Source organism: Zosterops lateralis, assembly GCF_965231275.1.
Source record: "Zosterops lateralis genome assembly, chromosome: 2".
NCBI lineage: Eukaryota > Metazoa > Chordata > Aves > Passeriformes > Zosteropidae > Zosterops > Zosterops lateralis.
Genome location: NC_139763.1, coordinates 96,799,848 through 96,825,509, shown reverse-complemented (window position 1 = coordinate 96,825,509; position 25,662 = coordinate 96,799,848). Strand labels below are relative to the sequence as shown.

Below are 25,662 nucleotides of genomic sequence, written 5' to 3'. Positions count from 1 at the left end.
ACCACAATCCACCTGGCATCCTTGTCACCTTCCATGTAGAGGATGAAGACGTGATGGTGCAGCTTGGCTTGCCGAAGCACTCGGCGCACTGGTTCTGCAATTCTGTTGTTTGATTCCACCCTTTTCCCTTGGCTGATGAGCATTTTCTGCAGGAAGCATGTTTCATTCTGCAGGGAGACCACATTGTTGCACCTGGCCTTCATCTCCATTCCCCTGCTTCTTTGTGTTTGGGTAGTGTCTCTTGCTTTGTCTGATGCATTCAAACATGACAGTGTTCCTGAGAGGCAAACTCAGCTGGGCTGCCACAAGAGGACACGCCTTTCCATTGCCATCACCTGCAACTAGAATGCTCTGCTCTGCTGCTGCTTGTGAGGCCATGTTAGGATTTTAAGATCAAAACCTCATTTCAGCTCTTGGTGGATCATAGGAAGTTTCTTCACAGTTTGAGACACCAGCTGCCTCTGGAAGTCATGATATTTCTTACAGTTCTGGTAGTGATGCGAGATTGGAATTGTCCCGAGGCATATTGTTGTGCTCTTAGCCAGCTTGCTACTTCTCTTGTGCCTAGATTTCAGTAGCGTTTAAGTGTAGAGTTGAAAGGGACCATACATGCAAAACCGTATTTAATTGCAGCATTGGCTATGACAATTCCACTTCTCTTGTAATGTGATCTCTTTTTCGTTATTTCTTCTAGCAGCTTCTTCATTTTCATCATCAATGCATTTTCACACATTTACATTAGAAAATCCATGGCATGTTCATTTGAGATGTTTTCCATTTCTGAATCCCTTGTTTCTTAGTAATAGCTTGAAACCTGTTCAGTCTATATGTTCAGATGATGGCAAAAATTTTTTTGGTTTTTTTTTTCCCAGCTTCACTGGACTCTAATGATATTAGTTTCCTGTCCCAAACTTCTGCATCTGCAGAAATATCAAAAACAGAGACTGGTAAATTGTATTTATGATACTTCCATTGCTTAGTATTTGGTTTTGCATTAAGGATGTTACAGTTACAGGCTGTTTGCTCTGATTGATTGGTGTCTGAATCAGAATTTTGTTTGCAGTGTCTGATAGACTTCATAATTACATGGTGATGGTTTGTGATATAGGATCAAGTACAAATGAAACCACAGGAATTAATATTTTTCTTTGTGTGGTTTTAAGCTGTTGAATAGATTAGGACCTATAGTTCCAATAGCTAGATGGGTTCATTATCAATTATAAAGATATATTGTTCACTGGGGCATTTCACCACAGAGGGTTTTCTGTTAACCATATCATGCACATTATTTTGCAGTTTTCTCTATTCATAAGAATTTTTTTTCAGGTTATGTTGCTATTGCACCTTAAAACTTTTATTGCTGGGGTCATAGGTATTCAAGAACATATTTGCATGCATCACAAAGGTATAAATGTGCAAGAGATAAGAAAGAAAATTATCCTAAACCTGGCAATCAATATTTCAACAGTTTTGTGTTAGATTTTCTGCCTCCGTCTTCAATGTATCACAGAAGTTGTGTTAGTTTATATTATGTCAATTAGGTAAAATACCACAAATGACAAATTACATCATGTATAGTATGTTAAAACCCATAAGTCAAAATACTGACTTTTGCTATATTGAAACATGCAAAGCTTTGGCAATAGAAATACCTGGCTGTATAAATTCATATTTACATGCATTTGAAGTACATAGGTCTCTTTCTATAGGTGCAGGTGAAGGCAAAAGCACAAGTTTTTTCATGTTACATGGGCACAGATCAACTGACTCCTGTTGACAAATCTGCTTTTAGGGGGACTGCAGTTCCTGTCAGGGTGTGTCTATTAGGTGCATGTGACGTCTTCAAAACTTTGAAGTTTTGTTACTTTCTTTCAAAGCTGGAAATTTATGAAGTTCTGTTGTAGTGGTGTTGACATCTTGCAAATCAATGCAAAGTTATCTTTCTTTTTCTGATTTTTTTCCTCCTCCTTGCTATGTCTGTATCAATATGAATCTGTCTCAGGGATATTTACATTTTTCCACAGTTACAAGTTCAGCTGACCTGGAAAAATCTATGCCTTCACTTTCCAGAACACCTCATGTGCTACCAACAACTGCGGGTAATAGTAATGCATCAGCTTTTCAGTTAAAGCCCTTCTGGTGTTTGGACAGCCATTTCTGAAATTTTATTAATCCTAGATATTTTGATCTTCGTCCATGTTGTCTTCTGTGTGAGTCATGATCATTGAAAGCATCCTTTTTTGCATGACAAATTGTGCTTTTTGCTGAGAAACTCACCTGGTAGTGTTCCTGATCTCACGTTTGTTTCTCAAAAAGCTTCTAGGGCTATTTTGAGATATACGTACATGAAATAATCCTGGTTTAATATTACTAAACTAGGTTTAATGCTACTACTGACTAAATCTTAATAAGAATTTAAAAAATTATGTGTTTTCTTACAAACCTAATTGTTATATGCTCAGTTTGAACACATTTTCATACCAAATATTGTCTTGCCAGCATAGGAAGCTCCTTTCTTACTATTTTTTTCTGTTTAGTGATTTTTTTAAAAATTTACCCTTGTTTTTCATATGTGTATGATAGATTATTTGACATTAAAATTTACTAAAAATATTGACACAAAACAAAGCACTGAAGAGATCTAAGGCAGGTGCTTTTTTCATGGAAATAAACTTGCAGCACTTTTTAGTTTTTATAATTGGGTGGGGGGTGGATTGAGTACTTCATAACTGTGGTATTAGAAGTTTTTTATCTTTGTATTTTCTGGGTCCACTTTAAGCTACACGGACCATTTGATCCTAAACAATATTAGATTTGGGTGGATGACAATTTAGTTTTAGTTCTCACTTCAAGCACTACATTCATCTCACATTCCAAACCAATACTGCTCCATTCCTGAGGTAAGGTGTGCTTATGGAGAAGTGCAAATTAGGTGTGCTATAACATATCACATTTTTTTACTTGCTTTTCTATGACTGAAAAAAGCTGTGTTTAGAATTAACAATCATAGATAATGTCACGTGGTTTTTTTATAGTTTTCGGTGGTATTCAGCCTGTTCTTTCAAGTCCTGTGGCACCTAGTAAGCCTGAAATAGCAGAAGCTGGACCAGGTACAATAATCTCTACCTAGTTCTTAATCCAGTAGCTCAAGCCATGTTCTAAAACTCAACTTAAATTAATACACTGCTTTTATTTTCAGTGCACATTTGGATTAGCCCCTAACAGCTGATTTCAAATTTATGTTGCTGCTGATGGCTGAACTTGGTGTTTGCTCACAGTTGTAACACACATGGCAACTCATGGGCATGTGGTTCAGTCTGTTGATAAACACACCACACAGATAATTGAGAAAACAGTGTTTATAGAGTAGTTCTGATGAAAGCACTGGTGTGAGCTGTAGGTTGCATTTTATTGTTGTAACATCGCTAAAACGTTAACATTAGTGCATCCTTAACAGCATGAAATTGGTTAACAGTTACAGACACTCAGTGGTTTTGGACTGAAACCACATCTGGATCTGTTGTCAGGTTTCTGTTCCAGATTTTATATGTTTTAGTGTGTGACTAATTGATTGTTCAACATGTCCTCTTCATTAAATATCTACACTGTACACAGTACCATCTCCCATAAGTATTGGCCCAAAACTCAAAAATGTTCAAAAGCTCTACTTAAAATCTTACTTGGCAGTGGTTGAGATCCAGACCAGTTGCAGTGGAAGCAGGAGGAAATAAATATCCAGAATTTTTGCACATCACAGATGTGCTGATTTATAGTCACTGAAGTTCTGTGCAACTCTGAATTTCTCCCTAATGTATAATAAACTGATAAATGTCCAAGCATTAGTGAAATAGTTGTTGTTCTTGTTAAAACAAAATTTATTTTTGCTCATGAAGGAAGAGTTTCTTCCATTAGCTCTTTGCTCTCTTATGACTGTCATCATTTCTTCCAGCAGCAAGAAGTGAACCCATTCTGGAATCTTTCACACCTAAAACTTCCCATCCTTTTCAATGGCCAAGGGTAACATTAGGTAATGTTGTGTTCACCCAGTGAAAAACTCTGTGTTTGTTTTGAGCACTCCATCCCATATGAATGCATTCCTTCCACATATCATTTCACATCCATAATCACTCTTTTTCCTGGTTTGAGTGTCTTGTTCTTTCATCATCATTATATTGATTGTTCTTGACATACCTGTGTATGAGAACAAGGTTCTGGGTGGATTTACTGTCTCAGGGAAGTAAAACTTGTCTCTTGCATGATAAAACACCATCATCCTTTTATTAGTGTTCTATCTCTTTTACTCCCAATGCACACGCATGTGCTGATTGTCTCTGGTATGTAAAGCTTTCCAAATGGAAATTTTAATTGTTTTGGACTCACAGAATCTTATTTCTGATCAACGCGCAGCATTTCAGTACCATCTCCATTGCACACTTCAAAATCTGATTTCATCAGCTGGCTTTGACATTCCATACTAAGTTGTCTTAAATATAAACTTGTGACATGTGCTGTTTGTTGCGGGAAATGCTTGTTAAACAATTTTTCATTGCAAATTGAGCTCTTTCTTTCAGCTCCAAAAGAAATACCACTTATTCCTTCTAAACCGAAACCATCTGCTACCCCAGAAGTACAACATGTGAAACCTGGTAATTGTGCACAACAATTTCATAAGTTGGTATGCAGAGAGATATGTTTTCTAAAAATATCTAAGCAAAACTTCCTAAAAAGGACAGGATCTATGCAATACATGAGCATCCTGACTAACTCATCATTCTCAAATTGGTCATTAACTCTCATTAACTTAATAAGAGTTAAGCTCATCAGTTCTACGCACTTGGGTCCAGTGATAAAAATATAAACCAGTTCTCTAGTGTTGTAATCTTTTTAAAGGACTGGAATGGAAAAAGATTTTCTGGGTGGCACAAAGGTGTTTTCATATCACTCCTATAAGCAATAAACATAATTATTATGTTTATAGTCTCCTTTGCCACTCCCCATCTCACATCTTGACACAGATGTACTATGGCAAAGATGACACCTTTGCTAATACCATAGAAACATAATCATTGTGTCCTGTATTTTCTGCCTTTTGACCAAAGAAACAGGGCTCTACTAATTTTCTTAGGACTTGGGATTAAGAGAAATTATTTTACCTCCTTTAGTGATTCAGGTACTGGACCAATATATATGATGCTGTGGATTATTTGAGACCTAAAATGTTTCTGATCTCATGTCTTATAAACAGACAGATCAGTAAAAACTGAGAGCTGCCTTTACTGTCTTATACCTCTCTTACAATTAACTGCAGGTACTGATTTGGTGTTTTCAGCAAAACTTCAGCCTTTAGAAGTTCCCTTCCATGTAGATTCTCTGGTGTTCATTGCAGACTACATTCTTTTCTTCCTCATCTCTCCTTTCTCACTATTCTCCCTTAACAGAAGAGAAATTTATTTGCCAGTTGAATCAAACACAGGATTAAAAATGTCTTGAGAAGATAAATATGGGGAAGAAGCCTTAGAAGCAGACTCTCACACAATTCAGTGTGGAATTTCATAGGAAACAAAGCTAAAAGGAGTTTAGGGCGTTACAGACAGGAGTAAGGCTTATCTAGACTGTTTAAAAAACAACTTCCCCTAGCTATTGTAATGATAGCACTTTTGGCTTCAGGTTGATACATCCATTGGTCGGTTTGAATACACTTGAATTTTTCTTTTCTAGCCCCTAAACCACCGCTTTTGGAGCCTAAAACTTCTCAGACTGTTGAACAACCAAAAGCAACCCTAGGTAATACATGTTTCTGTAGCTGTTGGCCACTCTTCTTTGCAGTTCAAGCCACAGTTTGTACTCTGTTACTTTATCTCATAGATTTTGTTGTATTTAATCAATTTCTCTGAAAGAAGAAGAAAGTCAGGAGATAAGCATTCAGAAATGGTTTTCTAAACTTAAGAGAAAACGAAACAATTCTTTTTCATGCAGTTTCACTAGTTCCATCATACAGTAAAAATTTTTAGCTTCCGTTTTACTGAGAGCTTTTCTACACTAACACTCTTTATTCAGAAAACTCTTTGGAAATACAATTGAAATACCAAGTGTAAAGGTGGCATTGTGGATGCTCATCCTAGAACTCTCAGTGAAGGATTCCTGTGCTACTAGGTTAACGTGTTCATTCCACTGTTTTATGAATCCTTCTGAATGTAATTTTGGCTTGAAGAATACTTCTCAGTCACTTCATGGCTCACTCCTCTCTGCTCTTTTTGTAGACATCAAGCATTTTTCCACTGTGCCAATTGCTATGAAACATTTTATTGGAAAGCAGGCTCATAGCATTGCTTTTTAAAAATGTACAGAATTACTTACCTCTGCCTGAAACCGAGTTTACACTTTATCTGAACTCAAAATAATAGGCAGACTACCTAATTACAGTTTCAACCCATGTATGTTTGGTGGAAAAAGGGTTTCTAGGACTCATTGTTCTTAATTTTTACCATTTAGCTGATACTGCTATTCTGCTTTTATTATTCTACTTGTATTAGCTACTTCTATTCTATTAGCAGAATTCAGTGATTGCAGTTATGAAGCAGTTCCATTATTTTTTAATTGATTCCATGTTCATCCAGCTGTTTGCCAGTAATTTATTTACTGTTCCAAAAATTGAGGGCATTTGTGTATATTTTGTCTATATATGTCTTTGTATGGCTTAAAATTGACCTTGAATTCAAAAAGATAAAAAGCATTATTGTTTTATCTCTTGGGTATCTTGCACAAAAGAACTTGCTAACTTAATGAGAGGAATATTCAGATGTGACTGCAAGCTTCAATTGCATATTTAAATGCAATTACTCACTTTTACAGTGAAGAAGAAACAGATTTTGCTGGAGTAGTGAATTCTTAGGAAAATTTTTGAGAAGACTTCTTGGCATATCTGATTCTATCATTTGCTTTTGTTCCCAGCAGTCACTCATTGCCTTATTTGACTTCTTTTGTCATACAATGGAAAGCATAAATTTATAATCCAGTATATTTTTTTCAGCTCCTAAAGAAGCAAAACTCACTACTTCTGCACCTAAACCTAGACCATCTGCCAGACCCCAAAGGCCACGAACTAAACCTGGTAACTAATTTCCATAGCAAACATTTGTTGTAGTGTATCACTAAAGTACTGCATGTTGGCTTGAATTTGCTTCTGTGTGGATGTGAAGTTTGGCTCTTAACCATCAGAAAGGTGAGGAATTCCTCTTTGAGGAGTAATAATTTTGTATTTTATCCCGCAGAAGCAAAGGAAGAAAATTTTTAACTTTTGCATCCCAAATAACCAACTCACACAGCCTGACTTTGAAGCAAATTTTTTCCTGCTTTTCCCTTTGAAAAAACAAGTTTTCCAACAGCATAGGATCCAGAAAACACAAGTTCTACTGTTTTGCTGATGATTATGACATCTTACATGGAACCATAGGATTTGTATTGATTCAGTGATCATTAGTGCATATGTAGACTTAACTAAAACTGTGAAAGTAAGAGTGGAATTTTGTTCTGGAATTCAGTAAAGACATATTTTATGATCCCAAATGAAATAGCACTTTCACACTGAGGTTAAATTTGGTCTATGATGTATGGCAGAGAGTAAAACACACCTGGCATTTTCTGCGCCTGAAGAATAAATAAATACAGTTGTAAAAATATTTCTAGTGTTACATGGTTTATAATGAAATTAGAAAACTTGAAATTGCATAATTGTTTATTGTAAGAATATATTACTCAATGCTGGAAGAGATCAGAGGATTTTATTAAATTCTTTCCAGATTCCCTGCAAATTATTTTTTGCTCATAAAAAGAAATTAACTCTCTTCAGACCAAATTATTCCCTGTGAAACTTGTTAAAGGAATGGCACTTATGACTTGGAATTGTCTCAGAATACTGTGCATAATTAGTTTTTTATGCTGATTACAGCTCCTGCATAATTTTTAGTGTAGGCAATCCAGTATTATATTACAAGAATTATTACTTTTGTCTCTGCTCTAGATGTCTGTGTCTCAATATAGATCTGAGTCCTGCATGTTGCTTTATGAAATGGCTAAGAAAAAAAAAAACAAACTCGTTTGGAAATTGTTGCATAAATTTGTTTGACACCCTGGGACTGCCAAGATCAAGGTTTTGTCCTGATGTTTCCACACTGAGTGGCTCTACATTAAGTTTCTACATGCCTACAAAGAAAGTGGAACTGTTCCATGTTTGTACACATGCCTCTGGGTTTTTCTTTCCCTGTAGTGGTCTCACCAATCAAACAGGTAGAATCCTAAGACACACTTTTTAATCTTGATGAAGCTTGTAATGATTCTCATGTATGTAGGCAGTGAAACTGGCACATGTTCTGATGTGACAAATGATATTCTTGTTCAGAAAATGTTATTTGAGCTGTAAAATGTGCAGTACATGGGGATAGGCTGTCATTTGGGTAGGTGGTGAAATGGTCAAAGAGCAAGAGCCTGTCTGTGTTCCAGCATCACTTGGAAGTTCAGTTTAAATTAGAAACTTGTGTCGTGATAGTGGTTGTCACCTTTCCCTAACAGTGAATCAAAATAATGAGCAATATAGGCCAATTTTGTATTTAATCAATGACTTACTAACAACTGCCTTTGAGTCAAGCAATTAATTTTTGGCTCTCATTATTAATATGATTTTTATGCTGTTTCTGGTAAAGTATTTGCCCTTTTTGGCAGTGGAAAAAAAAAAGCTTCATTAAAAAACCCCAAATATCTAAATGATTTTCAGGTTTTCCAGCTATCAAACTGTATATTCTAGTGAAAATTCTAGTTTCGTTCTCTTCCTTGGTATTTGGGTAACTGAATCTGTTGCCTGCATGAAAAAAATAAGGTTTTGTTGCCAATGTGATCATGCCCAGCCATTGTCCTCATTTCTACTATTGTTAGCATGAATATCTCTCTCTAAACATTCTCCATTTTTCAGAAAATGAAATTATAATGAATTTTCTATTGTGCACCCAAATGCACTGCAACACTTTTTTTACAGAAAAGTTTTTAAATATCTCCAGGGATTGAGACTCCACAACCTCCCTAGGCATTTACTGAAATACACAAATTATTTGTCCTGAACGCATTTTGGAGTATTTTGCCTTCTTAGAATAATGGCAATAGTATTAAATATAAAAGCTGTCTAAGCTATAAAAAATGTCAATAAAGAGGAAAAATTTAGAATTCTTAAATGATTCAGTCTTTTAAATTCAAACACCATCTACCCAGGTAAACCACCATAAACCTTCATGTGGGGAAATAGAGCCTTTAAATTAAGAATGTAATTTTCTGTCTAAATTGACAGAATCTTGGAAGTGTTAGGCCTCAGGTTTTATTGTACTTAAAAGCTTTAAGGTAACTTCCTTGAAATAAGTGTGCTTGTAAGTCTTAAAATGCTTGTGAATTCCAACACGTGACAAATTGATAGTGTGTCCAAAAATGTAGTTTGAGGCACATTGTACAGTATTTATCCATCACTTTTTCTTTCCTAATTAAAATTTGTAGGGAGGGACAGAGGCTGTCAAAACAGAGCAAACAAAGCAAAATTTGAAGGATAAGCACAAAGATTGTAGATTTATTTAGGAATGAAAATGGATTCTGCTTGTAAAGTCGTGCTAATATCAAGCAATTCTACCTATTTTGACTTCAAAGTTCTTTATATTTTTCAGAGTGTTTGGAGTATGTTCCTTTCAAACCCAATTAAGTACTCTAGAGAGAGATGGGAAGCTTGTGAACTTGATGATCTAATGTGCAGTGGCACTAGATAATCTGCTGGGATCTTCAGCCTTGCTTTCTGTGACTTTACAGTTATTTACACCTGAAGCCTTTCACATCTATCCTTTGTATCACTATGGGAGAAACTCAGGAAAATGAATGGAAAGATTTACCAAAGAAAATGGACTTCTCTGGAATGGTTTCTTTTCAGAGGTCTACAGCCATAAAGAGATTTTAAATATTCAGTAAAACAGGAAGGTGAAACTTTAGAGAGCTCTGCTCCCAGTGTGTTCCTGTAGCATACATGTAATTTTTATTTTCCAAGAGCAGCAAAAGTCACATGGGGTGATTTCAGTAAATCTATAATTTACTCTGTGTTTCCTTTTGAGGCGTTTTGAAGAAATGGATTATAGTGGCGCAGCAAGAGCAGCTGAGCTGTACCAGCAGTTGAAAAATAGATATAGATGCACCTGTATTTCTCTTTAAAAAATTCTCTTTATTCCAGCAGCAACAATTCCAGTGTCAGTCACTACTAGGAGGCCCTACACATATGAACGTCCAAAGACCACAGAGGGTAATGATTATGAGTCACCCTTAGTCATTCTTCTTTTCATTGGTCTGATAATATGTGCAGTTGAAAACACCATTTCCTGGAGCCTTCTTGCTTATTCATGTGTGGTCCAAACCCAGCAAATGGAAGTAAAGTCTTGGTGCTTTATTATTTCTCCATGTTTCTAACATGGAGATGTCTTCTAAAAGATAGGATATCACTTCAAAGGTATTTACGTAAAAGTTTCACTCACATTAGAAGAAGAAAGAATAAGAATTATTACAATAATAAAGATTTTGTGGAATATAGAAATAACATCATCTAAAAATGACATTTAAAACTACAGACTGCTAAACAATTCCTGCAGGAGGTTTGCTTGATAATTTCTCAAATATATAGAAAATACTGCATTTTTTCAAGTAATGCGTCCAAACTTGTGTTCAATTAAAAAAAAAGTAATTTTATTTTTAATGAGGGGCACAGTTTACATAAAGTAATCCATGGCCTTTTTTTAGTATGGGAATATATATTAAGTGATATGCTTAATATATACATTTTTTATGCAGACTAAGAACAAAGGTCTCTCCTTTTCAGGGAGCCCTGAAATGCTGTATCTAATGCAAAGGAAAATTTGAATCACTTTTTGCATTTATTGTGCAGATTGTATTCTGAGAAGGGCTTCCAGATGTTTTCAGCAGTCTAGCTTTGCTCTTTACAACTTGGATGAAGCTAAATACGTATATGATACTTCACAGGACAAGGCAGCTTTAAGCCTTACTTAAATGATTTGATAAAATAGAACCAGTTTGGTTTGGTTAATTAGCAATACTTATCATTTAAACCCATAGTTTTCAACTGCAACAATTTCTACACCACGAAATACTCTCAAAACTCCTCTAATGACATTGATTTGTCAAGGTCAATGTCACATAACAACCTTTTCTAGCATTGCTTAAGTCTCTTTGGCTTTTGACTAAACTATGAGAAGTTAATTTTGCTGCAGAAGAACATCCAGCTCTTTGATTCTCCATCAAATGATAATCATTGCTTGTTTTGTTCATATTCAACAATATTTCATGCATCAAACACATAGAGCAATTTCTTTTTCTGTGGTTCTTCATTGAATATGGACAGAGGGTCATTTCCTAGACTTAATTTCTTCATTGCTGAATGTCAATGTGATTTTCTTTGGGACTTCTACTTTCAGCTTAAATGCTGGTTTTCACAAAACAAACTTCCCAGTATCCAAAATACACATTCCTCACATTTGAAGCCCAAATGATCTGCTAAGATCAAAACACCTCAAGCTAAATCTGATAAGGTAGTTCTTTTGAAATTGTGTACTTTGGGGCTTGCTATTAGTGCAGAAAGTAAAGAAAAGAAAAGCATCAACTCTTTTTTCCTCTAGATGGGAAGAAGAGTCATTTATTTTTTGGGGATAATACTTGTAGAAAAAGAAACCATTTTGCTCCAGAAGACAATTTGCAGACCTAACAAATAATATAAATTTCTTTTTATTATTGGAAGCTTTTGTTCTCTTTGTAAGAACTGACTGATTTTTCAAAGTCAACCTGAAAATAGAAAGTGTTTTGTAAGAAAAGATATTGAATTTAAATTTCAAAGATAAATTATGAGCTTGAATAATGGCAAAGTCTTTGCAAACCAGGCATATGTATACTGAGAACATTTGAAAAATTAATGACTAGTTTGGAATTCCTATAGAGTATCTGGCCACTGCCAGTAGAAGTTAATGCTGGTTGGGGTTTTTTTCCTCATTTGCAGCAGTATTAATACTACTGAATATTACACTGTGAATGTTTGATATTTCAGTATTTATTACATGTATTACATAAATACTGTAGTATTAAACCCCTCAATTGCAATCAAAGTTTTATAGAGTTATTTTTTTGTGAAGCCCATTTTTAAAACTGGTAGATGCATAAGAGATTTTGAGAGATAAGTGAATATGGGTTATAGAAAAACTTCTATCTTTAGGTGTGTATATCTGTATGTTATATATTACTTTACTTTTTACTGCCCCGAGAGAGGAGAATTTATGTATTAATATTATTTTAATATACTTCCTTTATTGCCAAGAAATTTTATAGATTCTGCTATTTCACAGTTTTTTGTCCCATTTGGCATAGTTTGTGATGTAGGAAAAGAGCATGATATATTGGTTTTGTGATCCAAATTGTAAGTGGATATGAGAAAAAACAAACAGGCTTTGTCAAACTAAGTTTTTCAGATAACTAATAAATACAACTCTACTAATAGCAGCCTTTTAGTCCTCTGCTTAATTGCTCACTTTAGAGGAAAAATTCAATTCTTTTTTCATCATCACTGCTACTTTCAAGTAACAGAGTTCAGTCTGAGGACTCCTGACATTCTGTATATCAAGAGCCCCTTGCTGAGTTAAACTTTGATCTCTTCTCTCGGCTGTTCTTGGATTTACTGATTTATATCCACGTCTTTGCTTCTATTGCCATCAAGTTTGTCCAATTACGTATTTCTTATTTTACCTGTATTATTAAGAATTTTAATTGCCCACAGTCTAAACATCAGCTCTAAGTTCCATATTACTGTCATGTTGTGTTAATATCTGCTTTTCTACTTACCACTGGAGTAATTTTAAATTTTTGGAGTGTGCTCCTTACTCACTTTGTCACACTATTTCTGTTGCAGTCCTGGAACCTTTTACACTTAGAACTGAACCACCAGGGGCACCCATAGGTAACAGTATTTCCTTGGCAAGCTATTGTGCTTATTTACATCACAGCAAGCATCACTGAACTTAGCCACCTTATGCCTCAGGATTGTTTTATTTAACCTCATTTTTCTTCTAGGTAATTATCTTGCTTGGCATTCAAAACAGTTGGGTGTATTGCTCTCTTCACAGCTGAAATGTCTCCTTTATAAAAAAAGAAATTATGCTGGCAGCTCTGAATCACCTTTCTCATAATTACACTTCTTTGCGCTTGTTCCAGTTTTTATTTTAAAAACACAAACAAAAACTGAGCTTCAAAAATGACTAAAATTCCACTTTCTTGCTTAGATTGTTGCAAACATATGGAGAGTACTACCTGACTTGCCTACTTCTCAGTTGCAGGTGTGAGGTTTCTGTGCTTGTGTGTTCAGCTGGGATCAGATGCTAATTGCTGTGCAATTTAACCAACTTATTGCCCACATCTTCTCTTCCAGCTCCAAAGGAGACTCAACGTGTTCCTTCTAAACCTAAAGCTTCACCCAAACCTCACATCCCACAGGCCAAAGATGGTAAACTGCTTTCTGATTATTTCTAGTTCAGTTTATTTTGGATTGAAATGTGTTTATGAGCAGCTGTTCAGTTATCTGAGCCAGTTAAAACAGAATGGGGTCGTGTTCTGTTCTGTGCGTTTCAGGGATTTAGTTGCAGTTTTCACAAGTGGTGGCATTTGCTAAGTATTTTTCACAGAGAAAAGAATAAACCTCTGCTACTTCAGGGCAGCAGGATGAGAATAGTGTTGTTACACTCAGATTAACCTTACTAACTAAAGCAAACACCAAGCAATTAAAGTGTGTACTGAGGCTGTTTGGGGGGTATAATTATTTCCAATGTTGCTTTGCAATGTTAGAACAAATCTATTTCCCTTCTAAACCACAATTAATTAATTTCATGTCATTATTATTTTCTGCATGGGGGAGTAAATTTTCCAGTTATACATGCATACTTAGTACTTGTTTATAAATATTTATTGGCATTAATGATACTTTACATTGTATTCCAAAATACTGGATTTTTATGTCATTAAATGTGAGAGAAGTTGAATTCTGTGGTAGGCAGAAATAATTACTTTCTGTCCCATGCTCTCCAGTTGGTAATATCAACAGAAAATTGCAAGGGTCTCAAATATCAGCAAATGTTATCTTTGGTAAATGTGAAAAATTTAAGGATAAACACTTTGTTGAAGACCTTTAGACTGTAGACAGAGACCAGTGTTTTAAAATCTGATGTTATCTATTAGATGTGATTTCCTCATGTAGCAAACAGTCAAAATCCTTGTCTTATCATAATTTTTTAACTATGGCATTGGATTATAAAACGTTGTTTCCAAATTACACTTTAAGATGCCTCATACACTCAGTTTTTACCTTTGTGGCTGTTTTTCATTGTTATGGTAGTCTGGCCTTCTCAGAAATGGTTTATGGTTTTGTCACACGAATGTTATGAGCTTGTATTGATCTGTGTTTAAAACAAACCAAAACAAAAATCCTAGCAACTTACTGGTTCTTCAAGAATCTGTAATATACAGAATGTTTTCTACAGCATCATCCGCTTATCTTGTAATTGTTTTAAAGGATCCAAAGAAATTTCTTATTTTTTGTCAATTGTAATCTGTACAGAAGAATTGACACATCAATTTCACATCCTTATGGCCCTAAGCCACCCAGTTTTATTTTAGACCCATTCCAATCTAGAGCTGAATTCTATGACTCTGCAATGCAGTGCACCATATAATGCTCTTTAATAATAGTGTTCAGTGCACAAGCAAGTACTGTCTGAGTCCAACTGTGTATATGGAGTGCACTTGAAACACATCACCAAGGCAGAGATTCTTGTCCCTAAAAAGCCATTTTCTGAATAACAGATTGATAGTATTTGGATATTACATTGAAGTCTATGAGAGAACAAAGCTCATACTATGTTGAAGATTACACTGCTTTCTCAGATACTTCTTTTAATATAACTGTTTCTGTATGAGGCAGCATACAAAGTATATGATTCAGAAAGTACTGCTAATTGTAAATTTTCAACTTTCAAAGCACCTTTTCTGTTTTATTTCTGATACAGTCCTGGAATCTATAACACTTAGAACCGATCAACCCAAACCAACAATAGGTAACAGTTTTACCTACAGGGTAAATCCCCTGGGGACCATCATATTTAGCTTTTTTCCCACTCAGCATCACAAGCACTTCTTCACTGCATCCACTCTCATAATTTTTACTATTGAAGCTCATCCTGTAAGGGAGTTTTGGTGATTTTTTTTTCACTAACAGTTCATAATCATCTTTTTCTGGTTTTTCTCACACAAATGTGTTCTGCGAAGTGGATAGAAGCACCACAACCTACCCTTGATTTCTTGTCTCTATACTGCATTTCTGTTGTGTGCTACTTCACCTGTTATACTGTCCAGCTCTACTGGCCTTGCTTGATATTGTTCTGTTACAGAGATTTTCTTTCAGCACTGGGGTTTGTTATGTACCAAGTGCTCATATTTCTTAAGTTTTTGTGATTCCAAAGCATCCCAAAGGCATGTGTTCTTCTTTAATGTTATGATTTCTGTCAGTATCAGTTCTCAAAAAATAAATTCTAGTAGTCGCTGTAGCTGCTGCTTTTTTTTTTTTTTCAGTTCCTAAAGAACCACCGCGTGTTCCTTCCAGACCTAGAACATCACCAAGCCCAGAGGTGCCACGAACAAGACCTGGTAAAATCATTTTTTCTTTACCTTTTCATGCTGACACATGTGTGTTATGGATTCTACTTTGATCAGTGGAGCTTCAGATTTATATGTATTCTTTGGCCATATATTTTGGAACATTCCCTGAGGGATAAAATCCAGTGACGTGTAGAATTTATAAGCAACCTGGTAACTTGAAAATATCTTCAGTTCTTTATTACTATGTAAGTCACTGCAGCAATGGGTGTTTTCTGTACAATTCTCAGTGAAAATAAGCTTTTTCTGTGTGAACTTGCTTGTGTTCTGGCACAGTGAAGGTGGAAATGAGAGGTGTCATTGCAAAGAGAAAGGATTTTGCTCTGATTTCTCAAATTGTGTGCTTGTTTCTTCTTTTCCAGGCACAAGATTTCATTTATATTTGTTGGCTCACTTTTCCAGAGCCCTCATGATGTTCAGAGATATAAGAATGTGTATTTCCTAATACTTCCTATAATTGTGTCTACATGGGTTGTTATACCCATATACAACCTAAGGAGAATTAAGGAAGGAGAAAGTAAATTATGCAACTCACACTTGCATGATGTGAGATATTGTAGTGAGTTGGCCCTGGCCAGAAGCTAAGCCCACACTAACCTCTTGCTCATTCTAACCCACCGTATTCTGGGGTAGAGAATCAGACAAGCAAAAAAATCATAGTTAAAGATGAAGACAGTTTCATAAGGAAGAATAAAAAGAGGGGGAAAAAAAGCAGGTGGTACAAAGCAACCTCACATCACATCCCACAGGCAGACCAGTGCCAGTCTGGGAGTAATGGGTGCTCTGGAAAATTTTGTTGCCAAGCATGACTTTATGTGAGCTGGAATATCCCTTTGGCCAGGGTGGTTCTGCTGTCCTGGCTGTGTCCTCTCCGAGCATCCTGCCCAACCCTAGACCAGCCCTCTGGCCTGGGGGCAGAGTGAAAAACAAAGAACTCTTGGTGCTATAACAAGCCAAATTCAGCAGTAACTAAAACATTGGTATTTTATCAACACTTCCTTGCTCATTAATCCAAAACAGACTACCACAGGGGCTGCTATGAAGAAAATAATCTCCATTCCCAGACCCAGTATGGGTATCCAAGATACATGGAGTGTTAGAGGGTGTTGGTGGAGAGATGGGCAGAGAGACAACAACTCAGGTTCTTTTCTCCTCAGTATATCTGCGCCTATTGCTTGAAACAAAACCTTGAAATAAGTCACAAAAGTGTACAAAGCTGAAGGTAAAAAAAACCACCCACAGTCTCTGTGGCTTTTAGAAAAACTTTGGATTTATATTTGGGATCTGTTCTGTATTAGAGCTGTTACCTTGAGCTGCAGGAAATTCTGAGGAACATAATATTTCAATGCTGAGTTTCAGGGAGGAGCGATTATCTGTCATCAGCCCTAGCAGGGGTGGTATGATTATTGTGGAGACAGTGATTGTAACATTTTGATTGTTCTGGGTAATGCTTTGGTTTTGTTGTTTTATTACGCTAATGCAGTTCTGGAAACAATTAGGTTTAGAGCAAAGGCACCAATAGGTAATGATGCTTTCTTGTTTGAATGCTCACATCGTCTTTCTTCTTCAGCACAAATCATTAAAAGCAGACCTAAAAAAATTGTTATCTTTCTTTTCATGTTCCTTAAAAATTTAACAGTCAAGGTTCTCAGTCTCTTCTTATTTTCTATGAAACAATCAAGGAGAATCCTTGTTCCTTTCAGTTGGTATGCACATAAGATAGGAAAATTTCCTCCAACATTTAATGGTAAGAAACAGAAGGCAGATTAGAACAAGATCATAATTATATGTTCTCAGTCATTCTGTGGAGGTAGCACCATTGCAGGTGGTCATGTGGTTTGGGTGGGCAGAGCTGCATCCTTAAAATTTTCCTTCTCTACTTCCCTTTCGCTCCAGATTTATGAAATGAAATTCAGTCCTTCAGAGAGGACTGAAAAATAATTCTGTTCTGCTCAAACCTCAATTTCACTGTCAGAGCACAATCACTTCATTGATCCTGGGTCATATGAATGCTTGAGGCAGATCCATTTGACTAAGGAAATTTTGTTACTTGAATTTGATATTGTGAATCATTCCAGGACAACACCCATTTCAGAGCAGTGTATTTGTATTTGAAGCTACTTATTACTTTAATTATGCTTAACACAGTTTCTTTCTTTCAGCTTCCAAAGATACATATCACAGGCCCTCAAAACCTAAAACAACATCCAGTCCACGTGTTCCTCCAACTAGAGCAAGTAAGATTACCAATATTTTCCCCTTTAGTGTATGAAAGTTTCATCACTTTGAAAATTTTCAAAATTGATGAGTTCTCAGAAGATACAGAGATAATTATTGAATACACTGTGCTCTGCTGTCATAATCAAATTTTGCTATACAACTGTCATGGAACAAGATAATCAGCTGGATATTTATACATATCACTAACACATGATGGAGATGTGTGGGTTAACACTCATCTTGAGCCTTTGCATACAGGAAAGTCTGCATCTTGATTTCCTTAGAGTGTAACAGAAATATTTGTATTTGTGAGTTGAATTTTACACACCTTAAAAGTGTAAAATTACAGTACTTTCCTGTTCCCAAAACTTTGGAAACAGCTCTGTCCATTTAAAAATTAGTGGTAAATTTCCATGTTTCTTCTGCTTTGACTGCTTTGCTGAGGATTTTTTTGTTGTTGTTGTTAATGCAGAGTTGATTTAAATGAGTAGCAAGTTTTTGGTATATGAAACACTCGAGAAGCACAACTAGGAAGTTTTAGAACTACAGCAGTTTACTCTGCAGAAAGCTCTGTTTGTTATTGCCATAAGGATTGGAGAGTTCATCTGACACTGCACTGTAAAAGTCACTTTGTCTTTAGTCTCTACACTGGCATTGTACTGATTGCACCAACAGGAGATGTCTGTGGGATTATTCTCAAATGACAGAAATAATCTCTAAAAAATTTCTTAGCAGAAAATGAATCTTCTGGTTCATCAGAAAAATCGAAAGATATATGTTGAATCATCACCCTCAACAATGTGTTCAAAAATGTGCACATCTTCACAGGTCCAAGAATCATCATCCTCAATTGCAAATTCAAAACTTTGCTCATTTCCACAGGTCCAAAAGAAAGCCGACGAGTCCCTTCCAAGCCCAGGGCATCACCAAGTCCAGATGTACCACACAAAAAACCTGGTACACATATTGTTGTTTTGTTCTGCTTGAATATCCAGGGGTTCTTTTGGGTTGTCCTTCCTCAGTGAATCAAGTGTTGATTAACATCCTTTTATATTACAAATACATTCTCTGATGATTATTAAATAGGTGTTTAAAGGAAAATAGATCCGATTTCTATTTTTAATGCCTGAGTTTTAGTAGTTGCCTCTGCTTTTCAGCCACGTGACATCTATCACTGATGAATAATCTGGACAGCAGGGTAGACAACATACAAATATTATGAGAATTTAGAAGAAATTGCATGTGTTTTGTGCCTGTCAAAAAGTGCTTGGAGAAAAAAACCTATTTGAAGGCCTTCATGTATGACTAAATATCTCTAACTGAAACCACTCGTAGGTTTGTGTGACCTGGTAATACAATTTCACTCTTAAAAATAATAGAGATTTACATATTAATGAACTGCCAAACCTCTGTAACTTCTAACAGTTCTGAGAGTATCTACTGAACATTATTTTAAGTGAGTGTATATTCACTGATTTTACAAAGAATTAATTTTTTTAAAGAAAAAAAAAAAAAAAGAATGTGTTCCGAATTGAAAACAAACCAGTCATGTTAAAAGGGAGTATTTTAACCACTAACTTATAGTCACCACAAACTCTGTATATCTTGCTGTTTTTATGAAATTTTGGTGGTTAGTATATTTACAGCTGAACAACAAAAGGCAGCAGCAGGTAAATTAGTTACCTTGAGCTGGTCAGTATTATTCTTTCACTGCTCCTTGGGCCAGTGCTTATTACATATCATTAGTCTGTTTTCACATAATCTGTTTGTGGTTTTGATTTGTTTTTCCTTTCTACCAATTGAACTACATTCTACTCCGTTGCAGGTATTGAAAGATTCCTACCTATTTTGTTGTCTTAACATAAAATTTCTTTCCCTGTCACACATGTCGTAATTCCTTTGATACAGGTAGCAGACCAGCACACCACGGGTATTGCAGTTATGGGTTCTGAAATACAGACAGAAATACATTCCCTGTAGTTGTCTGTGTTCTTTCACGTTTTTGCTGCTAGACTCCAGATTTTGCTTACCTGAATAATTTTCCACCCATGTTTCCATTCAGGATTTTGTTTACTCTTGAATTCCTCTATGCATCTGACACTCAGTTTTCCAGTCTTTCATGCAGAGAATGTTTTTCTTTGCAAGCATGAGACATGCAGTGTCTGTGCAACAAACCTAATTTTGTCAAAGTATAAACCCTTAAAACAAGTCTTTTCTTTCAGCTGTTAAAGAACCACAACGTATTCCTTACACACCTAGAGCAACTCCCATCCCGGACACTCCATACAGGAAGCCTGGTAAATTATCTGGTCTCTTGTGATGCTGCAGTGGATGATTGAACAATTGCTTTTGAAGGTGGCAATTAAAAGAGACCCTTAAAACAGGTCTTTTCTTTCAGCTGTTAAAGAACCACAACGTATTCCTTACACACCTAGAGCAACTCCCATCCCGGATGCTCCATACAGGAAGCCTGGTAAATTATCTAATCTCTTGTGATGCTGCAGTGGATAATTGAACAATTGCTTTTGAAGGTGGCAATTAAAAAAGACCCTTAAAACAGGTCTTTTCTTTCAGCTGTTAAAGAACCACAACGTATTCCTTACACACCTAGAGCAACTCCCATCCCGGATGCTCCATACAGGAAGCCTGGTAAATTATCTGATCTCTTGTGATGCTGCAGTGGATGATTGAACAATTGCTTTTGAAGGTGGCAATAAAAAAAAGACCCTTAAAACAGGTCTTTTCTTTCAGCTGTTAAAGAACCACAACGTATTCCTTACACACCTAGAGCAACTCCCATCCCGGATGCTCCATACAGGAAACCTGGTAAATTATCTGATCTCTTGTGATGCTGCAGTGGATAATTGAACAATTGCTTTTGGAGGTGGCAATAGTGGGGGGATAGTCATCAGTGCATTTGCTGTTGCCTGGTTATTGTTCTAGGTTAAGAAACCTCTGCAGGAATGCAATTAAATCTGATGGAAACATCAATAGTTCAAGAGTTTTTGTATCTTACGCAGATATTAACAGAAGAAATAGTATCAACCTGTATGTTTTAATCAAGGATAAAAAGTTATTTGCAGCTTGTATCTGAGCAGCACACTTCAATAGTTTGCACCATGATTTTGAAGCTCTAATGAGAGAAACCTCCTAACACTGTTGTGTTACTTTTTCTTTATGCACATGTTTTCACCCAGATTAGAGTGGGAATTCCCTTCAATTACATTTTGCTTAGGTGACTCCCTATCACAAATCCAACTGACTTATGTAATATAATCAGTGATTTCACTGATTTGTTACTATTGTTTCCTAACCATAAAATTCTGAGGGTAAATGCCCATTGCTGTTTTAAAACATCCCTTTCCTGTTGTATACAGTATAGTGCTGAAAGGTTTTTTAGGAAAAAGGAGGGAAGGGAGATTCCTTTCATTATTCAGATCATTTATTGACTTTTTTCCGACAGAGATTCTTCCAACCTTTGATGAACGATATACTACTATGATTCCTCGTATTCCTGAAAGAACAAGGCCGACATTTGGTAACTGTTATTTCATAAATAACTCTTCTATTTTCCACTTTTTTTAGAGAATATCATCTTAGAGAGAGCTCATTATATTTTATTAACAGCTAATAATGAAATTTTGCTCTACCTGTAGATACTTCTCTGCTCTTTGGTCTTGATAAGAGTAATAATGCACGAGCTCATTTACTTTCAAAGGTTTTTTTCCTCATCTTCAGCCTTTCCAGTCAGGATGGTGCAATTCCTCCAGATGTTATCTATTTTCCAGTAAAAGGGGACTTTATTTAAAGAGCAGATAGTGATTGCTCACAGAATCAGAGTATTTTGATCTGGAAGGGACCCATGAGGATCATCAAGTCCATCTCTGAAGTAAACTGGCCCATCACAACCCTTGCATTAGCACCATGCTCTAACCAACTGAGTTAATCCCTTGTTCTTCATGTCAATTGTGTGTAATTTCATTCCCAAATACCTTTTTTCTTCACTCCTTATGGTTCAGTTTTACAGAAAAAAAGATCAGATAGATCAACAACAGCATAAAGTCTCCAGACCAGCTATGTGAACGTCTATACCCAACTTTACTTCTTAAAACCATACTCTCTGCTTACTTCCAGTTATCCATGTTGGGAAAACTTGCTTAAATATATGAAACCTTAGCTGAGTTTTTTTCCTTCTTAACTTAATTGTCAGATGTGGACCAAGTAATACTCACCACATCCAAGCAATATCTGGGAGCAGGAGCATTTCTTGAGCAACTTTTGTTCAGTCAGTTTTCTGTCCCCAGTTTCAGAGACAGACCTTGTTTGTGATTTTTGGAGAATGAAATGGTATATATTTTCTGAGAATGAAATATTAATAGGTATTTAATGATCTTCAAATTATGGTTTGTTGGGGGTTTTTTTGGAGAAGAGCAGTTTAAAAACTGCTTTTAAACATGTTTCAATTTCTATATGTATTCCCTGTATACAATGATGCTTAATTTAGTGTTCATTCAGTATCCATTCATCTAGCTTTATGAAGTATGTGTCCTGTTGTAAACACCTGAACTACCTGAGTAACATTCACATGGAGAAAATGGTTCTTCAGAGCCAGGGGGTGAAAACTGCACAGGCTAAGGCAGGTCATTTTGGACCTCTCACACTGGTGTAAACCATAAATTAAAAAGATAACCTTTTCCAGTAAATGATTCTTACATTTACTTACAAGATTTTTTTTAATCTGAATAGTATGAAGATAACAATACTAAATCATTCCCCCATAAGAACATAAGAATTTAATTTAGAAATCAAGTTTGACACAACTGTTCCACTGAAAAAGAAATCCTGTCCTCAGATACTCATGTGTGGCAGATGAGAAAAACACAAGTTAGCACTGTCTATTTTTGTCCTATTACAGTATGATAATCTTAATGATTAAATTCCAGACTGCTTGATGCGAAGCTACAAATTTGTATATATATATTTTTAGAAGTCTTCTTGTGTAAGTAGCCATTTAACTTGTTTTCCTTCCTTTGCAGCAATTCCAGTTTTCAGCTTTATTCTTACTTAATTTGCCTTATTCCAGATCAGATCATACTTATGTTCCTTGTGGGCTGTGAAAAGCAGAGTATTTTTTCAATTATTTTTCTGGGTGCTGTTTGTTTATATTCCAGCTCCAGCTGAAAAACCGTTCACTCCTCCCAAACGCAAAACTACTGAAAGACCAAGAGTTCCATACACCAGACCTGGTAATGGAGTCATCCCTTCAATTTTGTGTTTAATCATTCTTTCCCCAAGTTTCAGGTTTTGTGCTTCTTAATGGCATTTTTCGTAACCAGTTTTGTGGTGAAACAAATGCATTACACTTCAGATAATCAATCCAAAATAAACCAAAACAACACTACAAATAGTAGTAAGATATGTGTAATATATATAGTGGTTTTCCTCTGTCTATTACACAAAGCAAATGATGACTGAAATGTAGTAATGTGGGTATGGACAAATTTCAGTGGCTAGGCAGACTGAGTTTTCCATGATTACTTCCTGGTAATCTTGGGTGCTCCTCTGTGAGCACTTTTCTTTAAATCTTCTCTTGAAATGCAACAGAACTCCTCTACAATGTGCTTGTGCAGTTGGCAACATTGTCTGCTGTACTGAAATCAAAGTAGCTTTAAAGATAGTAATGGAGGGCCGTGTGGCTTCCCATTTTTGGTATAAATCTATAGCAGAAGTTAATAGAGAAATAATTATATCTGTCAGCAGATGATTTTCAAGATGTTCTACTAATCCTTAGTTTGGGGCATTTTGCAGGTTTTAGCAAATGCTGCTGTGTTTAGATTACAGATAAATATTCTAAGATTTTTCACATTTTCTCCTTAACAGCAATACGTCCGACAACTCCACAACCAATCATTACAAAATCTTCTACCACCACTGGGTATTCAAGGGCAACAATGGGTAAATACGTTTCCTTAAAGTTAAGATGAAGGTATTTCTAATTTTTCAGTGGAGAAATTTCTAGAGAACGTGCTCCAGTGTGGCATTTATATAACACCGTTCAACTATCCTTTGCTCTGCTGCCACATGCATCTATCTTAGCACAGAGGATTCTCATTTCTATTTTTTCAAGTAAAGCAAAAATAGCCTACAGCTTATGTCTGGTCAGAAGTCTGTATTTATCAGATCTCCAACCAAAATCGGTGGCCTAATTTTTCTTTTAGAGCAAGGATTTTAGCCACCAACTCAACTTACCCTACAGCACGCTGCTGGGACTTTTCCTGTGTTTTGGCTAGTCATTTTGTTTCAGGTTCCAGAAAGCCATGGAATTGTTATTGTCTTTTTTTCAGGCATTTGAGGCATGCATTTTCTGTGGGCTAAATATGGCATTGGATCTCAACTCCTGAAGAATACAATAATAATCTTTTTCCTTTTCTTTCAGCTCCAAAAGAAACACTGCTCATTCCTTCCAAATCCAAAACATCTGTTGGGCCAGAAGTACCACAAACTAAACCTGGTAATTTACAGTTTGTAACTTTAGAAGTGTTACTGTGGCACTGCCTTAGTTATGTTTCTGCTGTCACTGAGTTTTGTGGTCATGGGGCATGCATATTAAGTAGTCAGAAATTTGTATCATTGTTCAGCTGAGAATTTGTTCATAAATTATATCAAAGTGAATGCCCAAAAATTGGATCAATTTCCATAGAAAGCAGTTGGATGGGTTTAGTAGCCATCAAAAATGGTGAGAAATTCAATTAATTTTAATAAAAATATTTTTGTGTGCTCACATTCAAAAAGTTCTTTTCTTTTGGGGAATTTTATTATTCTAAATACTTTTGATTCAATTTCTCAAGTACTTTTGAAAATTGGGTTGCAGAGTGTCAGTCCAAGATATTTACATGCTGAGAGTGGAAATGCCTTCAATACCAGTGATTTTTGCAGTAACCATGGTAGATTCAGGGATGCACAATTATACTGAAGGGTGGTGATACATCAGCTTTACCATGAGGTGATCTATTTCAATAAAAATTGCTAGGGAGCAAAGTAACAGGAGAAAAATATAGTTAGGGGAGGAGAGACTATGCATCAATAAGAGCAGCTCCTGATCTTTCCTCCTCTGTGATCTAACCTCTGAACTGATAAAATTTTAGTCTTAGAAAAATAGTTTAATGAATAGCTTCATAATTTCTCCCCTCTCCAGTTCTTTCACCTTGTCTGTTTTATATAGCCAAAAATATTTCAAGCAGAGACCCTATTCATTCAAGAACTATATTCTATCTATATATATACACCATATGTGTGTGTATATGTAATAGATATATATAACATCAAACTGAACAGTCCAGGAAAAAAATTCTTTTCTAAACCCCTTATTTTGAAAGGCTGTTCAGTGGCCAAGCTAGATTCTAAGTCTCAGTTGAATAAGAGCTATTTCTAATCATGTCATGGTTAACAAGTGCCATCTTTTGGTACCACTGCAAATTTAATTTTAGGGAAAGAATTTTAGAGAACAGGATTTAGAGGCTTATTTTTCCATTCTAAGGTTTAAATCATTATAATGGTGTGGATGCAAAACAGGCTACTGCTAGGAAAATCTGTAAACAAATGTTTACAGTTGAATATAAATGGCACTTTTTAGCTACCGCTCCTTATGTAAGTAGGTTATTTTCCAGCTTC

The 25,662-nt window shown here is 35.8% G+C and overlaps 1 protein-coding gene across 1 annotated transcript in view; it reads left to right on the top strand.

The window, feature by feature from the left end:
* The window catches only part of ABI3BP (ABI family member 3 binding protein), a 137,403-nt gene that overhangs the window by 74,096 nt on the left and 37,645 nt on the right, over positions 1-25,662 (top strand). The window contains exons 25-43 of the mRNA XM_083855075.1: positions 873-947; positions 2,025-2,099; positions 3,036-3,110; positions 3,950-4,027; positions 4,572-4,646; positions 5,719-5,784; positions 7,031-7,111; positions 10,250-10,318; positions 12,980-13,027; positions 13,496-13,570; positions 15,126-15,173; positions 15,688-15,762; positions 17,934-18,008; positions 18,874-18,948; positions 20,743-20,817; positions 21,455-21,529; positions 23,163-23,237; positions 23,872-23,946; positions 24,428-24,502. Coding sequence (XP_083711201.1) covers positions 873-947; positions 2,025-2,099; positions 3,036-3,110; positions 3,950-4,027; positions 4,572-4,646; positions 5,719-5,784; positions 7,031-7,111; positions 10,250-10,318; positions 12,980-13,027; positions 13,496-13,570; positions 15,126-15,173; positions 15,688-15,762; positions 17,934-18,008; positions 18,874-18,948; positions 20,743-20,817; positions 21,455-21,529; positions 23,163-23,237; positions 23,872-23,946; positions 24,428-24,502 — 1,365 coding nt within the window. The remainder of the gene's footprint in view (positions 1-872; positions 948-2,024; positions 2,100-3,035; positions 3,111-3,949; positions 4,028-4,571; positions 4,647-5,718; positions 5,785-7,030; positions 7,112-10,249; positions 10,319-12,979; positions 13,028-13,495; positions 13,571-15,125; positions 15,174-15,687; positions 15,763-17,933; positions 18,009-18,873; positions 18,949-20,742; positions 20,818-21,454; positions 21,530-23,162; positions 23,238-23,871; positions 23,947-24,427; positions 24,503-25,662) is intronic.